Consider the following 15745-nt stretch of genomic DNA (forward strand, 5'->3'; position numbering starts at 1 on the left):
TCAGTGTGTGAACCACTGATGTGGTTGCAGGCACAGCAGATCCTGTCAGAGCTGGCTTAGAGCTGTGGTCCTTTTAGGTTTTCTTCTCTGCATCCATGAGTATCTTTGGCATGAAGAATCATTGTCCTTGAGCCATGCAGTGCTCCTCTGCATTATTGCCCTTCATTCATAAACTTAGCAATGTCGCATCTTTTAAGTTTTATTAAAGTGTTCATTTGACTTCTTTATGTTAGACTTCATTAACTTAGTTGTCCACAGAGAGGTCTTGGGGAATCTCTAGTTGAACATCCTGATGGTGTGGACAGCTTAGTTGACTGTGCACCTTTATGTCTTAGCTTCAGTTCCAGTAGCAAACAGCCCTTTTGATCCTGGCTCTTAAATTTCAAGATGGTTTGCAGGCAGGGAAGGTGGGGAAGCATCAATTCTCTTGATGTTTTGTGCAAGCTTAAAATAAAGTAGGGAAGACGAAGTTACTACATGGTGAACTTTCATTTTGGTCTGAAGCTTCCTGTCTGTAAGAAAACCAAAGACATTGTTTCCCCTTCAGTCAACAGAGACATCACTGGGAAGGACATTGTCTTGATAGGTAAAATGGGATACAAGAGCCATCTGAGTTCCTTGGTAGGACTAGTTGGTGGATTGTAAGGGAGTTATATTACAATAACTGGTGCATTGCTAATAGTTTACACAAGCTAACTGTGTTATGCAGCTGTAGATGGCTGCTTTGTGATCTCTTGGAGATCCTTCTGCATGTGTTATTAAACCTGCAAAAAGTATTTATTATACTTGATCTTCACTCATCGTTGTTATGCTAGGTGTGTAGATGCAATTTGTGCTCACTAATCTGAGTTTTTGCAGATGGAAAGCCTTTGATGAAAGTTTATATATAAGCTTGGAAGCCATTTTGAAGCACCTTTGAAAATTTGGCCTTACATGTCTGTCATTTATGAGTGAACCAATTTGTTTATCTTCTTCACAATGGATGTAATTTAATTCACACAACACAGGAAAATACCTATAACATGAAACTGAAATTAATTATCCATGTCAAATAATAATAAAAATCAGAAGCTGGCACCATAGCTTCTGAAATAAATTTCCAGGCAAAAGAAGAAAACCTTCTCAGTTATGTCACTGCATAGGTATCATTCTAAGCTATTTTAATAAGCCTGTACCATTCACGTAGATACATTCTCAAAAGTGTATGTGCATAGGTGCCAGACCTCGAACACTCTTCTCAGCGGTGAAAATAAAAGCTTTAAGCAAACCAACAAAAAGAAAACAACAGCACACCTGTTAATTGGCCAGATCCTGCTATTCATCAAGCAACTGATGCTTGATCACAAGTATGCTTCATACCAGAGACCAACTTAAATTTCCAAAGGAGTTTCAAAAATACCAAAAGGCTATGCAATCCCACTTTAAAGTATCTTGTTAGAATTAGGCTTTGCTGGGAATTTTTAAAGAATGTGCCAGTAAAATAAAGCTTGATATCTCCTTTTTGGCAGTATGAGTGGAATAAATAAAGGATAATGCATATAACTGGCTAGTGTAAGACTTGGAAAATATGTGAGGTATGTGCTTGAGCTTATTTATCTTGAGTGAAGACTGTTCACTGTATCTCATAAAAGCCATTATGTATCTTACCACACTATTTTAGGTTACTTGTATGGTATATTTCTGATTATATTGCAGAATATTTCGAATTTTGCAGGATCTTTAGAATTTAATTGTAAAACACAATGGTGTGTGGTGACTGAGGGAAAAGGAAGGAAGCCAGAACAGTTATGCAAAGAATAGTAACCTAGAAAATGTTCTGAAAAAGTGACTCTTTAGCCAGTTCAATGTTCACAACTCAGCAAGAAATCAAGCCTGTCAGAGTCATATATGGCTGGGGCTAGGCATATTCTACAGCACAATGGGATCACAGTCCATGGCGCACACCCTTAAATTCTGTGGCAAAAATCACTACATTCAGTGGCAAGAACACCTGTATTCCATGGCGGTGATAATTTATTCTATTCTATTAAATACTCTTTGTTCCCATCCAAGCCTATCCCTGAACAAACAGAGCAATGGCTCATAGCTAAAATACTCATTACTGTAATATAATCAGTGGATATTTTCAACCATGATTATTGTCAAGGATGTTCTTTTTTCACTGTACATTACAGGCACCTTGGCTCCACTCCCTAAACCTCAATCCTGGCAGTCCAGATTATAATCTCTTTCTGCTGTTTATGCCATGGGTGGGAGGAGCTTGTACCAAACTTCAGTGTCTCATCTTTCCAGTTTCCAGGGCCTTAGTTATTGCACTGTTCTCAGGGCAGCCCAGTTCACCAGCCTGCTTTTGTAACTGCAAATTGGTCAGCTGCAAATTGGTCTCTGGCTTCCCAGCCTGGCCAGCCCTGTAGAAAAGTGGTGGGACTATGTTGTGTAATGTAACTTCCCCATGTGGATACAGCTGGAGAGCAGGGCAACTGTAGATCAATCCCAGCAGTGCAGGGAGAGAGAAAACAAAGTATCAAGCTCTTGGCTACAGCATATGGTGGAATTCTGTAGAGTCCACAGGGCAGTTTGTATCTCCTAGAGCTATGATTTCAGACTCTCTGCAGACTCATTCCAACAGTTAATGTGGAAAACATGAACACAGTGTCATTTTTACAACTATAATGCCTAGAAACATCATTTATTTTAAAATAAAAATTGAGATTCTGGAGCATAATTCTGCAGCAAGGGGTAAATTCCATGGCAGTAGACTAAGAGAACACACACAGTCCTGCATATTGCTTCCACAGCCACCTATGCACAACCCAGGAATGGAGTGTGTAGCTCTGCCTCACACAGACACTGATGGGTAATAGGGAACATTTTCTCAGTTAATGCGTAGCCACGCATATTAAATGGCCTGCATAGGCCCACGGCAGGAACTTGCAGCTGTTGGCTTCAAAATGGAGCAAAGAACTCCCACCGTAGTTGTGATCATTGGGGATGGCTGATTTCTTCTCGGCTGATGGATAGCCCGAGGTATCGAATGGCTCAAGTGGCCAATCCAAATTCTAGCAAAAAACTCCCCATTCTAGTAATGATCAATGGGAAAGACACAGCCCTTTAATTGACTCCTTCTTTCTCTAAACCAATGTACCAATTCTTTCTGTTTTGTTTTGGGACCCCTTTTGGCCATATTTTATCTCCCAGTGATACCTCCAGAGGGGTTACTGTAATCACTCCTGTGGTCCCTGCATGGAGAGGGAGAGATGATCCCAGGATCTGCAGAGATATGCCCATGGCATGATTTCTCCATACTTCCTACCAGTGCTACAGATCCTGACTATGTAGCTGGAGTCCTCCAGCCATGCTCTGTAGCAAATTTAACCATCCTCAGGAGTTGTCAGGCCTGTGTGGACGACCATGTTCCTTACAGTTACATAAAACAGGGCCAGGATTTGGCCCTCCATACTCATTTGCCATTGCCTCAAACATAAACTGTTCCAGAAACAAGAAGCAGAGAAAATGAATTGTTTTGACTCCAGTTCAACTTCCAAAATAGGTGCATTTGGAAGTGCTCCCCCCCCATATACTGCCCTAAATTACAAACAGACTGAGAAATGGATGTGATGAGGTGTGTTCCCCCATTTTGGCTTTGAACCACGGTGCTGACCAAAAGTAAGAGCATTCATATATGAGGGAGAAGTACAGAGAAATTATTCTTCATACGGTTTTATGAACGTTTGCCAAACATAGTACTTCATGAAAGAGAATAATGTTACCAGTGAAATTTGAGGTCTAGTAGAAGGCGCATGAACTAACAGAACATTGCAAATCTGCAGTCAACAAAAAATTATTAGAGCAGCAAGAGATTTGTTAGAGGCATTTCTGATGAAAGATTTGTGAAGTCAAAAGTAATTATTTATGGAATCGTTCTGACCCAGCCTCGTTTCCAGCACTTGTCATAACTATAGCAGAATACATTTAACATCAGTGACTGTACTGTCACCTTCAAAACCTGATGCTGTGGTAGACTCAAACCATCATATTTTGCGGCTCCACTTGTTTAAATCTAAAGAGCCATTCTTTGTTGCGAAATTCAAACTTCATTTTAAGTAACCTGTGATGGAAGCTCCTTTGAGTGGGGCAATTCATAAAGGAAATATACAAGTACATAATATCTTTGTGTAATATGATGATCTCAGGGTTGCAGCCAGAAGGCTAGAGTGTTTCCATTATCTTTCAAGTGGATTCCATCTCAGAGAGACCACCAACTAAGTACTAGAAAAGAGAGGTTATTTACATTTGATAGAATAATCTGTTTCTGATGTCTTGTTTATGAATGGAAATGGGCAAATTGTGATCAGACAAAAATGTGCAAGAAAAGACCTGATGCTAGAATGCAATGCTAATGCTTCCTTTTATTTTTCTACTTTCAGAGGCTGGCAACAAGAAGCTAAAAAGCACGATACAGAGAAGCACAGAAACAGGGATGGCAGCAGAAATGAGGAATCGTATGGTTCGGCAGCCAAGTCGGGAGTCCACTGATGGCAGCATAAACAGTTACAGCTCTGAGGGGAAGTAAGTGGAATTACAAATATGTAGCAGTGCAGAAATACATTGAATTTTCTTATCGTTACAAGAAAGTTGGTTGAATACTAGTGAAAAACAAACCTCCTGATTTGTGAAAGTTCCAGATTTGGTTCCCTATGATTAATGGAATTGCTATTTGTACAAAATCTTGCACTTGTGTAATTCTTCGCATATCCCAGAACTTTCAGGCATTATTCATGAAAATTCACATTTGAAGAGTGCTTTCTAAAGACTATTCTTCTATTTAAAGTTTTTCCAGTCATTCAATTAGGCAGCAAAAATTATAACAAGTCCCTTAGGCCCAGCTTGACAAAGCCTTAGCTGGGATGATTTAGTTGGTGTTGGTCCTGCTTTGACTAGGGGATTGGACTAGATGACTTCCTGAGATCTCTTCCAACCCTAATATTCTATGATTCTAGGTGACCAATCACACAACACAAATAACAGTGTGAATAATCAAAGGGAACAGTCTGAAAAAAACCCAGAGTCTGAAAATTCTGTGATTCAGATTATTCAGTAAATATTTATAAATAACCAAATATGGTTACAGAAATCAGGATTGGTTTACTAATCAAAAAAGAAGCTAAATTCATAACAAATATTATTTGAAACAAGACATTTTGCCACCTTTACTTTACACTGGCAGTGGGTCTCTGCTTGAATCAATCCTGAATTAAACTTCAGATGTTGTATATTAAACTCCCTGTTATATGAAACTGTGTTCAGTAACTCTGAATATAAAGAAAGTTTAGTTTGGAGCTGGTCCAAGTACAGCTCTTATTGAAAACTATAAAGTCTTACTGCAGATAAAATCAAACATAGGAGCTTGAGTATTCAGACAGTTCTCTTCTTTCACAGTTGTCATTGCTAATAAGTATGTAGGAAGAGAGAACAGAGGCAGACCTAGCACAGAGCATACATTCATATTCCAATCTCCTCAGAGATCTTAGTGGGACTACTTTTATTGTTAACTGCTGAAAGAGCACTGTCCTAGAGACAACCCGATCCTCCGACAATGAGGTCTAGTACTGAGGGGTGAGCAGAGACAGACCTAGCATAGCATACTTTCATACTGCATACAAAAAAAGCTACATTAAAAGAATATGAAGTTTGCAAAATCAAGCACTGAACAATTAGAAAATGCTCAAATTAAGGCTGTCCATGCAACTTTAATTTGGACCCCGGTGCATATGCATTATGATAGTCTTTAATTACATGATGACACACTTATTTTCCACACAGGACCCGTTTCATTCAGTACTTCATAAGTACCTACAGGGTCCAAATTGGCAAATAGTGGTACTCTTCCCATCTCTGCCCATTTGAGACACTAGAGTGAGATGCCACTCTCAGTAAATTTCACAGATGTTCAAAATATGATCTTGCCTATTTGTGGACTTTGCTGGGCTCCTAAATGGAATTTCACCCACTGCTGAGTTCTTCAGGCTTATCTTCCCCTCAGTCAGGCTCAGATGCCCAGTTGTGAGCCTTCTTGATGGGAGGCTCACAACTTCATTCAGAGCAGGCTAGCCATTGTAGAGTTCATCAAAGCAGGAAAGAAAGTAGAGGAAGAATCGTATGATGAAAACCGACAAAATGCTGACATTTAAAATATTATTAGCATTTGAATTAACACCTATTCTTCTTCGAGTTATGGTCCCTACCTGTTTTCCACTTGAGGTGCATGTGCACTCCAGGAACTTGAGACCAGAAGATTTTTGCTAGCAATGTCCATTGGTCCATGCATACTCCCCTCTCTTCCTTGTGCTCCGAACCATAAGGACCGACCACCTCTACAGTTACTTTCTACTTCCTGTGGTCTGAGATGGAACCTCTTCAGCATCCACAGCATAAGCCAGTGTTCTTAAAAACTTTTTAGTTCGTTGTAAATAGTTTTTAAACTTGTTTTTAGATATCATGTAGGTTAGTAGGTTTGAGGGCTTGGGGTCCCCACACCAACACCTCCTGGTACTATGCCCACGATCCCAGCATTAAATAGCCTTGTGGCCTTGCCTGGGCATTCCCTGTCCTCAATAATCATTACACATGCCGCTGTTGCTTCAGGGATGCTTATATCCACTCTAAATACACCACCTGCCAGACCTTTCCTAGCCAAACCCATCAAGCCTATGAGCACAGGTTTAGAATATTCTTGATGGACTGCACTGTGAGGCCACAGTCCAGTCCTAGCCCATCAGATCTCCCCCATACATTGGGCAGAGGCACTGAGAAGTGCCCCTGCTGGGTTGCCAATTTTGGCTGGATGTATTCCTGGAGGTTTCATCACATGACATAATCTTTAATTAAAGATTAATCTTTAATTCCTGGAAACTCCAGGACAATCCTGAAGGGTTGGCAAACCTAGCCCCTGAGAACATAGAGTTCTTCAGTTCCAGGGATGAGCAGAGCAGAGCTAACGAATCTTCCAAACAGAGACATGAGGGTGCTAAGAACAAGCATTCTCACAAGCAATGTGAGAAACTCCCATCCAAGTCCTGATCCAAAAAAGAACACCTCCTCTCTGACATCCTCTTAGTTGGGTGAGATTCTTCACCCTGGTACAGAAGAGTCAGGAACTCACAAGGAGTGTGGTCCCAGTTTTCCAACACCAAAAGCCAAGAGCACCCTAAAACTGGACCCAGCCAAAGAAACGGGACCACTCTTGGTGCCAGAGAGGGAAAGAAGGCAGCAAATGCCTCCTGCATCATAAGTAGTGATGCAGAGTGAGAAGGAGCCATTGGTACCAAAGATCACCCGTAAGCTAGTACCTCAGGCACCATCAAGAAAAAGAAGCTAAGCCTGCTCTCTTATATCAGGTGCTAGATTCACTTCCCTGAGGGAGTTGAGATCTACGCAGGTCACCAATACTTTCAGATCTCATCCTAACCAAGGAGGTCCCCCACACCATCAGTTTGCCACTCACCAGTACTGTTGACCAGCTGTGGCATAGTAAGGTCTGTAGTACCAATGGCACCACCTATCAAAGTAGAAGCTGCCTCCTTCTCCTCCAACAAGTCTGGTATCACTGGGAGAGCTTCACCACACCCATCGAAAGGCAGGATCAGCCCCAACAGAGGTTCCAAGAGTTCTCAGGCACCTTCCCTTTCTCATAGGAGGGACTACAAAACTTGGGACTAGTGGGGATGGCCCCATTTCTCCTATGATCCCTCTTGCTGGCTTACTGGGATCCATATTTGTGACATCCCAAATCTATAAGGTTTCACTGGAAGTCAAAACAAGCTTCCCTATGCGGGAAGAAACTCTGCCTCCTCAAGAATGACCTGAGGAAGAGGAGCAACCGGATCAGGCAGAACCACTTGCCCCCACTGGGTTATCTTCACTGTCCCCAGTTGACGCAGTCATGCCAGCGTCACCATCACCACCTGATGGCTACAGGCAGTTTAAGAACTCCGGAGGAGGATTGCAGATACACTTCAGCTCCCCCGGAGGAAATGCAGGCCACCCATCATAAACTGCTACAGGACATCCTCCAGAGTGCTGGTCCAATGAGGCCATCTGGGAACCAGGCAAAATGGTCTGGTATGCTCCAGCCACCTGTGCTCCCACTCTGTGGGGAATGTAGAAGGAATACTTTGTGCCATCTAAGGAAGCAGAATACTTATTCTCACACTCCGCTCCTAATTCTCTAGTGGAGCAAGCTATCACCACAAGGAGTGAGCATTACCATCCCAGAGCTACACCCTATGATAAGGAAGCCAAACTTTTAGGCCTCCTTGGGCGAAAGAACTTCACTTTGATGAGCTTACAGTAGCACATAGAGAACTACCAAGTCTTAGGGTCAAAATATTATTTTTATTAATTGTAAAATGTTCTCGGAATACACCAACAAACTCCATCTGGAAGACAGACTCTGGTTCCAGGCAATTATTGATGAAGATAAAGTATTGCTTGCTGGATTGGCCCTTCACACCTCCGTGGATGCACTAGATAAAAGCCTCCCTCTGTATGGCAACGTCCATAGTCATGAGATGGGTTTTGTGGCTTCAAACCTCTGGATTTTCAAAAGAAGTTTAATCCACCATGGTCAGTGGAGGATGATCCGCCTTTTAAGGGAAATAACCTATTCAGTGAGAAGACAGATGAGTCATTACATTCCCTCAAAGACTCAAAAGCGACCCCTTTGCTTGGTAGGTATCTATAAGCCAGGTCTATGAAGGAAATATCTCAAGTCTTCACCCTACTGACAATGACCAGCCCCTCAACTATTCTACCATCAAAGGGATTACAAACTGCCCAGGAAATGCCGGAAAATGCACCACAATAAGCATAATATCCCCCCTTAACTCTCCTTTCAGCCATAGCCTCCCACCAAGAAATCCTACTGATGGGACTTTCAAGAACTGCAAACCAGTCCCCCTGCCACATTTTCCTGTTCGGGACTCCCGCACCACCAGCTAGCAAGCATTCATCACCATAGTATTTGGACACCTAACCCTGCTGTCCAACTGCTAGATCACCACACTAAACCAGTGATGCAAATTTGAAGACCATTATGTATAATAAACTTTCAGCATGGATGCTGGTGACTTAGCAGTGTCACTTCTCTTAATACCACAGGGTGAGATACAATTTATTCTTATGCACCAGGTGGGGTGGAGCCAGGGCTGGGCAGTGGAGGCTGGGACCCTTGCAATGGCCACCTTGTTCATTTTTCCCAGGCTTTGGTATGTTGTAATGTCAGATAGATGGGTTCTGGAGATAGTCACCACCAGAGAGAGTCCCTGTTCTTCTTTGGGAACCCTTCTCATGGGAGGATGCTCAGACAAGAAGTGATCTTACCGCTCCATTTGGGCGCTATAGAACCAGTGCCTCCTCAACACAAGGAAAGAGTTGGGTTTTTTCAAGCTATTTCCTCATCTCTCAGAGGAAAGGAGCCTGGAGGCCCAACTAGTATCTCAGACAGCTGAATGTCTTAATCTGCCGCCTGAGGTTCAGAATGATTGCCCAGGCCTCCATAATCCCTTCACTGAACAAGGCAATTGGTTTACAGCTGTTGATTTAAAAGGATGCTGAAGGCAATGGTTGGATGGTTTCTGAAGTGAATCCTGAAACCCATCCCAATATGGGATCTCAACTTAGTCCTATTGCCATTAACAAAGGCACACTTAGAACTCTTAGCCTCGTGTTCCTTCACTCATCTATCTATGAAGGTAAACCTTCTGATTGCTATCACCTCAGCCAGAAGAGTAGGTGTATTTGCGGGCTTGTATCCCAGCTCCATTTTATACAGGCTTTCATAAGGACAACGTTTTTCTGAGGTTATACCCCAAATTCATTACTGAAGTAATCTCGGAATTTTATAACCAGGACATTCACTTATCTATATTCGATCCGAAGCCACATGCCACCAGAGAGGACAAGAAACTGCATTCTCTGCATATCTGTCGAGCCTTGGCATTCTACCTGCATGGGACAGAGCCCTTCAGAAAATCTCCTCAACTGTTTGTCTCCTTTGCAGAACATGTCAGAGGGGAACAGAGGATTTTGGGCTGTATCCTGCTTTGTTATGGGTAAACGGCAACAAGGACTGTGGAGCACCATTTAAAGTGTGGGTTTGGTGGGGGAGGGCCATAGATGTGCTCCATACAGTACACTGCACCCTCCCACCAGTCTGGCCCTCCTCTTCCCTTCTCAGGTGTCCAAGAAGACAAGGAGGGGAAGGGGGGAAAGGTCATAGTCCAAAGTGAGATAGGATGCTGATGCCAGGGCTAAAGGAGTGAGAAGGCCCTGTGGGGATGTTCCTGGTGAGCCACAGGGACCTGGAGCAATTGAAGAAGGGAGACTGGGACTGGGGCAGCCAGGAGTTGGGGGCATTTGGGCTGATCTGTATGGTAGATGGAGTGGAAGGTTGGGGGCAGCAGAAGGGCCCTGCAGGGAGTAAGGGGTTGTGGAGAGCAGAGGGAGTTTGCAGGGAGGGATGTGGTTTGGGGATGGTTTGAAGAATTGTGACAGGGTGATATTTTTGTGGAGATAGGGGTTGGTGTGGTGGGGAGAAGGGATAAGTGGGGGCTGTGGCAGGAAGAAGTTTTGTGGGGTATGTGGACTGTGGGTTTATTTGGAGTGGGAGGGGTTTGGGGGCATTTAGTTGGGGTTATAATAGAAGGGGGCTGGATGGGTTTAAGCAGGGCAGGGGCTGGGTGGAAAGTTATTTGGCAGTTGGGGGTGTAGCGGGGGCTGTAGGAGGAGGGTTATTTGGGGTTCTATGTCAGGGATTTGGGTGGAGATCTGTGGGATGGGGTTATTTGGGAGTCTGTGGCAGTGGGGTGGGTGGAGAGTTATGGTGGAGGAGCGGGAACGTAGGGAGCTGTGTGGCAGGGCCAGTGGCTGCAGCTGGCTGTAGTTGTATCTGGCTCTGTCCTCCACAGCCCCTTCCTCTCTCCTCCCTTCCGTTCTTGCTGGAGGCAGCACCAGGGAGGGATGGACTTGCTGCCACCACACCGGGGAAGGTCTCTGGACACTGAACGCACTCAGGATGGACTCTGCAAGCACAAGCCTCGGAAAGATCCAGTGGCCAGGGGCGGGGAGGGAAAAATTCCAAAGTGCTGGAGCATCTCTCTGTCCTGGACCACTCAGGAAGCACTATCCCTCCTGAAACAGTGGATATCTGTATCCAGTTAGTTTTAAGAGTTTTGCAGCAATTATAATAATTATTCATTCCTTTAACAAAACTCAGGAAAACCTCAGCAAAACCCTGTCTTGTCCTTGATGATTCTACACATACCAAGAATAAAAGCTTTATGCACCATTTTTAATATATTTCCAGCACAAAGCATGAGGGAAGTAGAGACCCCCTTAGCATAAGACATAGCCTTTAATAACACATGAATTTTGACTAAATAGTTTTGGCACACACACCTTTATGAGACATTATGCCCTGGTACAAGCTTCCACTGCAGACATCCTTTGGCAGAGCAATCCTCTAAGTACCCCAGGATTCCTTGCACCCTCCTCCTCCTCAATGAATACTGCTTGTGATTCACCTCAAGTGCAATATACATAGGGACCATCACTTGAAGAAGAAAGAAAGGTTACTTACCTGTACAATAACTGGAGGTCTTTGAGATGTGTGGTCACTATGTGTACTCCACTACCCGCCTTCCTTTTCCTCTGCCGTGGAGCCTTATCCTAGGACTATTCACAACAAAAAGGTAACTGGAATGGCAGTCGGTCCGCTCTGCTCCTTATGCCCTCAGCTCAGAGCACGAGGAGGGGTGCAAACCAATGGATAGTGCTAGCAACAAATCTTCCACTCTTAAGTGTACCCCAAGTGGAATACAGGCAGGGTTCACACATTCGCAGAGCTCCTGTTACTGTACAGTTTAGTAACCTTACTTTAAGATGACGAGGGCTGTTCTCACCCCTCCTGACTATTGTTACAGAAAGTCTGCAAACTCAAGCTGACATTGCTGAATCGGTTAACCTTGACAATGGGAACAGAATTTTGCTTCACAACCGTAACAGTTAGAGAGGACTTTTTTTTTTTTAATGAAAGTTGAGATCCTGGAGAATAAGACAATAGCTTCCAAAAGGTGCCACACTGCTAGATACCAGCCCAGTTTGTGTCATAAATACTTAGATTGACAGCTGATATAGATCATATGAACATAAGAACAGCCATATTGAGTCAGACCAATGGTCCATCTAGTCCAGTATCCTGCCTTCTGACAGTGGCCAGTGCCAGATACTTCAGAGGGAATGAACAGAACAGGGCAATTTATCGAGTGATCCATCCCCTGTTGTCCTGTCCCAGCTTCTGTCAGTTAGAGGTGTTTTTAAGTTATGGTAGTGGAAAGTAGTGTCTCAGGAATGTACCAAAGATAGTTCGTCAGTGCAATAGCTGGTTTTGGTTTATTTGCTAGACTTTATATTATCATTATATGTGGAGCTAGGCACTGGATCAGATCAGGATCTGGTCAAAATAACAACGATCTGGTCAACCAGTGGCAATAGGATTAAAACTAGCTCTCAACAGCACTATGATTATGGACCAGTTTGCTAGTGTGGTAAGCAACTGCAACATATCTAGTTGCTTTCCAGATATAGTCTAACTGTTTTGAAGGTGGTTGGATATAGACATAGATCAGTGTGGGGCAGATGCCTGGCATGGAAAATTTCAGCCCAAATGGTTGAAGTTCCACAAAATTATAAGCAGGGGTACAATTTAATCACACCAATTTTTAATAAATTTTATGGCAGAGGTACAGGAAAAGAACAATATGTCACAGAAAGAGGGGCAAGGGATTCATAGGGAATGGAGAGTGAGTCCACCCTGCATTCATCCTGCAGTAGCAGCTCCTGTCCCACAGGACTGGGCTCCAGGTGTTGTGACCTAGCCCATGCGGTTGCAATGCCAGTCAGGTTTGGCATGTCCACCCTTCTGTAAATGGAGACAGAGGGGGGCAGAGGGCCAAATTTGGTTGTCATTGCAATCAAGTGCACAAGGTCACAATGCCACACAGGTTTGCTGCATCCACTCCTTTGTCTCTATCTATGTAGGTGCAGATGCACGAAACATGAGTGGTGTTGCGATCCTGAGGGCTAGGTCACAATGGTACTTGGTTTGGGTGCATTTCACAGACTTTATTCAAATTCATGGTTTCCGTGACCACCATGATGTCCAGGACAAAATTGTAGCCTCAGTTAAAAGAAACTGAAAGCAGGGTCTTATAATTAGATATGTTGGGCAACCATACTTTCCGGCCAGGGCCTAGCCCCACAGATAGTGATAATATAAAGTCTAGCAAACAAAACCAAAAACTGCAATTGTGTTAAATGACCTAGCTTTGGTACATTTCTGTGGCACTGCTTCCCACAAACATAACTTAAAAAAGAAAACGTCCCAAAATATTTGTACATTGGACAGACAGGTGCAAGACCAATTGACTGCAAGTAACAAAGATTAGCAATTCCAGACAGTGATTGGAAACATATTTCCCTTGGAAATATTTGTGATTTTTTTCATTAAAACTGATGCAGTATGATAAAACTAATTTACATTTTTTAATGACTGGAATTTAAAATGAATCATAGCGGGATAGGATCAGCCTCTGGATTTCTTTTTTTAATCGCAATAGCTTGTCTCAGCAAACTCTTCTACTGTCACATGGCATTGGTAATGGACTAATACATATTTATTTGTATTAGCGGTCTACTTTCTTGAATTTCTCTTTGGCATAAATATGCCGTGATGCTTCCGAGGGGTACCTAGTATTGTGAGTCTCCTCACTACCACTGCCCTTAGTGTGAGGAAGTCTTGTCTGTGCCTTGTAGGGGTCAGCTCCCCAACTCCACCAGCCACAGGCAACACAACAACTTCCCTCTAGGTCTAGATAGGCACCCCTGTTTCTTTATAGGTTAGCGATAGGTACACTCCAACCCTCGAGCCCTCCAGGCATCTCCCTGGAGAGTCCAGCTCCTGTTCCACTGGACACTTGCAGTATTCACAGATTCTCTGCTTCCAAAGAAACAGTTCACCCCAGTTTACCAGGATCGGCTCTGCATAGCACACAGCACTTAGATATGTTTATAGTGAAATCAAGTATAAGTTTATTTAATAAAGCATAGAGAGTCAAGTAACAGTAAATAGAAGTATTGGGGGGGAAAAGGTTACATATAAAACAAAATCATGACATGCACCCTAGAGCCTAACCCTAGTAAAGTCTAATGTTTGGCTCACCCAAAATCACGGAAATGCGTTTCAGCTGGACTTGGCTGTGACCCTCCTTTCCTGAGACAAGTACACTGTCAGCTTGACTCCCTCATGAAGAATACATTGTGTTCCTTTGTCCCCCAAGATATATAAGTCCTATCCTTTGTCTTCATTCATAGACAGGACACCCCTGCTGTTTTATTTCTTCCTGTACATTTTCTTTCTTGTAGATTTCACAATCTCTCACTGACACTTTGCTCATTATGCAAATAGGCCTCAATTGTGAGGCAGACAATACACGTATGATCAGACAAAGAGATAAGCGTCTGTTATCTCCTGCTTGAAAGGAATCAGTCTGAGGCACGTCACCTCCTGATGATCTGAATTAACTCCAGGACCTTAAGAACATAATTATCAGTATATAAATACATAACTCCTTAAATATTATCCACACATACATTTTGCAATGATTATGACAACCAGTGGACTACTGGCTCTCAGTAGAGACCTTATATGCCACCCATTGTGAACTATTATGAATATATCTGATCCATGTGATCCCTGTAAGCCATATGCACCCCCTGTGTCCTCTGCCAGTTGGCACCAAGAGGTCCCTGGATGACAACTGTATATTTAAAATGTATCTTTTTAAAGAATGATTATTGAGCCAATAGCTGGCTTAGACCAATGGAAACAACCACAGAAACTTTCACCCTGAGACATTTGGTAGGCAAACTTGAGAGTCACAAACAGAGGCAGCTAGCAGGAGAGTTTTGGAGGGCGTAGTTATAGACTTTGCTGTAACAAGACTTGGTGAGTGGTGCATTTGGTTCATCTATATACTGTTTATGTGACTATTTATTTGTTCTGTGTATGGGCTGTGTAGATGGGCCTTTGGCCCCTGATATGCAGCTAAGACAAGTCTGTTTGTTGGTACCTTGGTAAGGGCCAGATGGGTCTGACTCTTTGTAGCCTATAAGTGGTTAATCACTCTCTTGTAGAGCTGAACTGAGCTAAGCTAAGCAGGGAAACATGATATAAAAGTAATTTGCTAGGCAAACTCGAGAGCTGAGAACCAAGGAAGCTAACAGGAGCGTTTCTGAAGGTATTTGGAAAGGGAGTGTAAGAGGCTTGCAGGTTCAGCCTCATGTGCGATTCCATGATGCCCAGTGATGGAACAGTGGAGGTGACCTGCAACAGCTATGCCATGTTTTCTTTCCTGCCTGAAGACAGAAGGGATTTCCTGTGCATGAAGTGCAAGCTGGGGGCTGTACTGAAGGAAAAGATTCTTGGATTGGAAGGGCAAGTAGAAACATTACAGCGAATAAGAAAAGCTGTACAACCAGGTTCGGGAAATGTCAGTACCCCAGGTTCAAGGAAGACTGGAGCTGGCCAGCAAGGAGTTGGAGAGAGAGGACATCGGAGAAGAGGCCTGGCAGTTCAAAATCACCGTAGGCAAGAGGTCTTGGCAACATTCTACAAGGCTGGAGATAG

General features: G+C 43.3%; 1 protein-coding gene across 30 annotated transcripts in view; it reads left to right on the forward strand.

Moving 5' to 3' along the window:
* Window positions 1-15745, forward strand: part of RIMS1 (regulating synaptic membrane exocytosis 1) — a 513389-nt gene that overhangs the window by 485559 nt on the left and 12085 nt on the right. For all 30 annotated transcript variants that reach the window (XM_084623248.1, XM_084623228.1, XM_084623249.1 and 27 more), the window contains one exon: window positions 4428-4569. In XM_084623248.1, the coding sequence (XP_084479374.1) occupies window positions 4428-4569 (142 nt within the window). The remainder of the gene's footprint in view (window positions 1-4427; window positions 4570-15745) is intronic.

Source organism: Lepidochelys olivacea (genome assembly GCF_965140295.1).
Source record: "Lepidochelys olivacea isolate rLepOli2 genome assembly, chromosome: 3".
NCBI lineage: Eukaryota > Metazoa > Chordata > Testudines > Cheloniidae > Lepidochelys > Lepidochelys olivacea.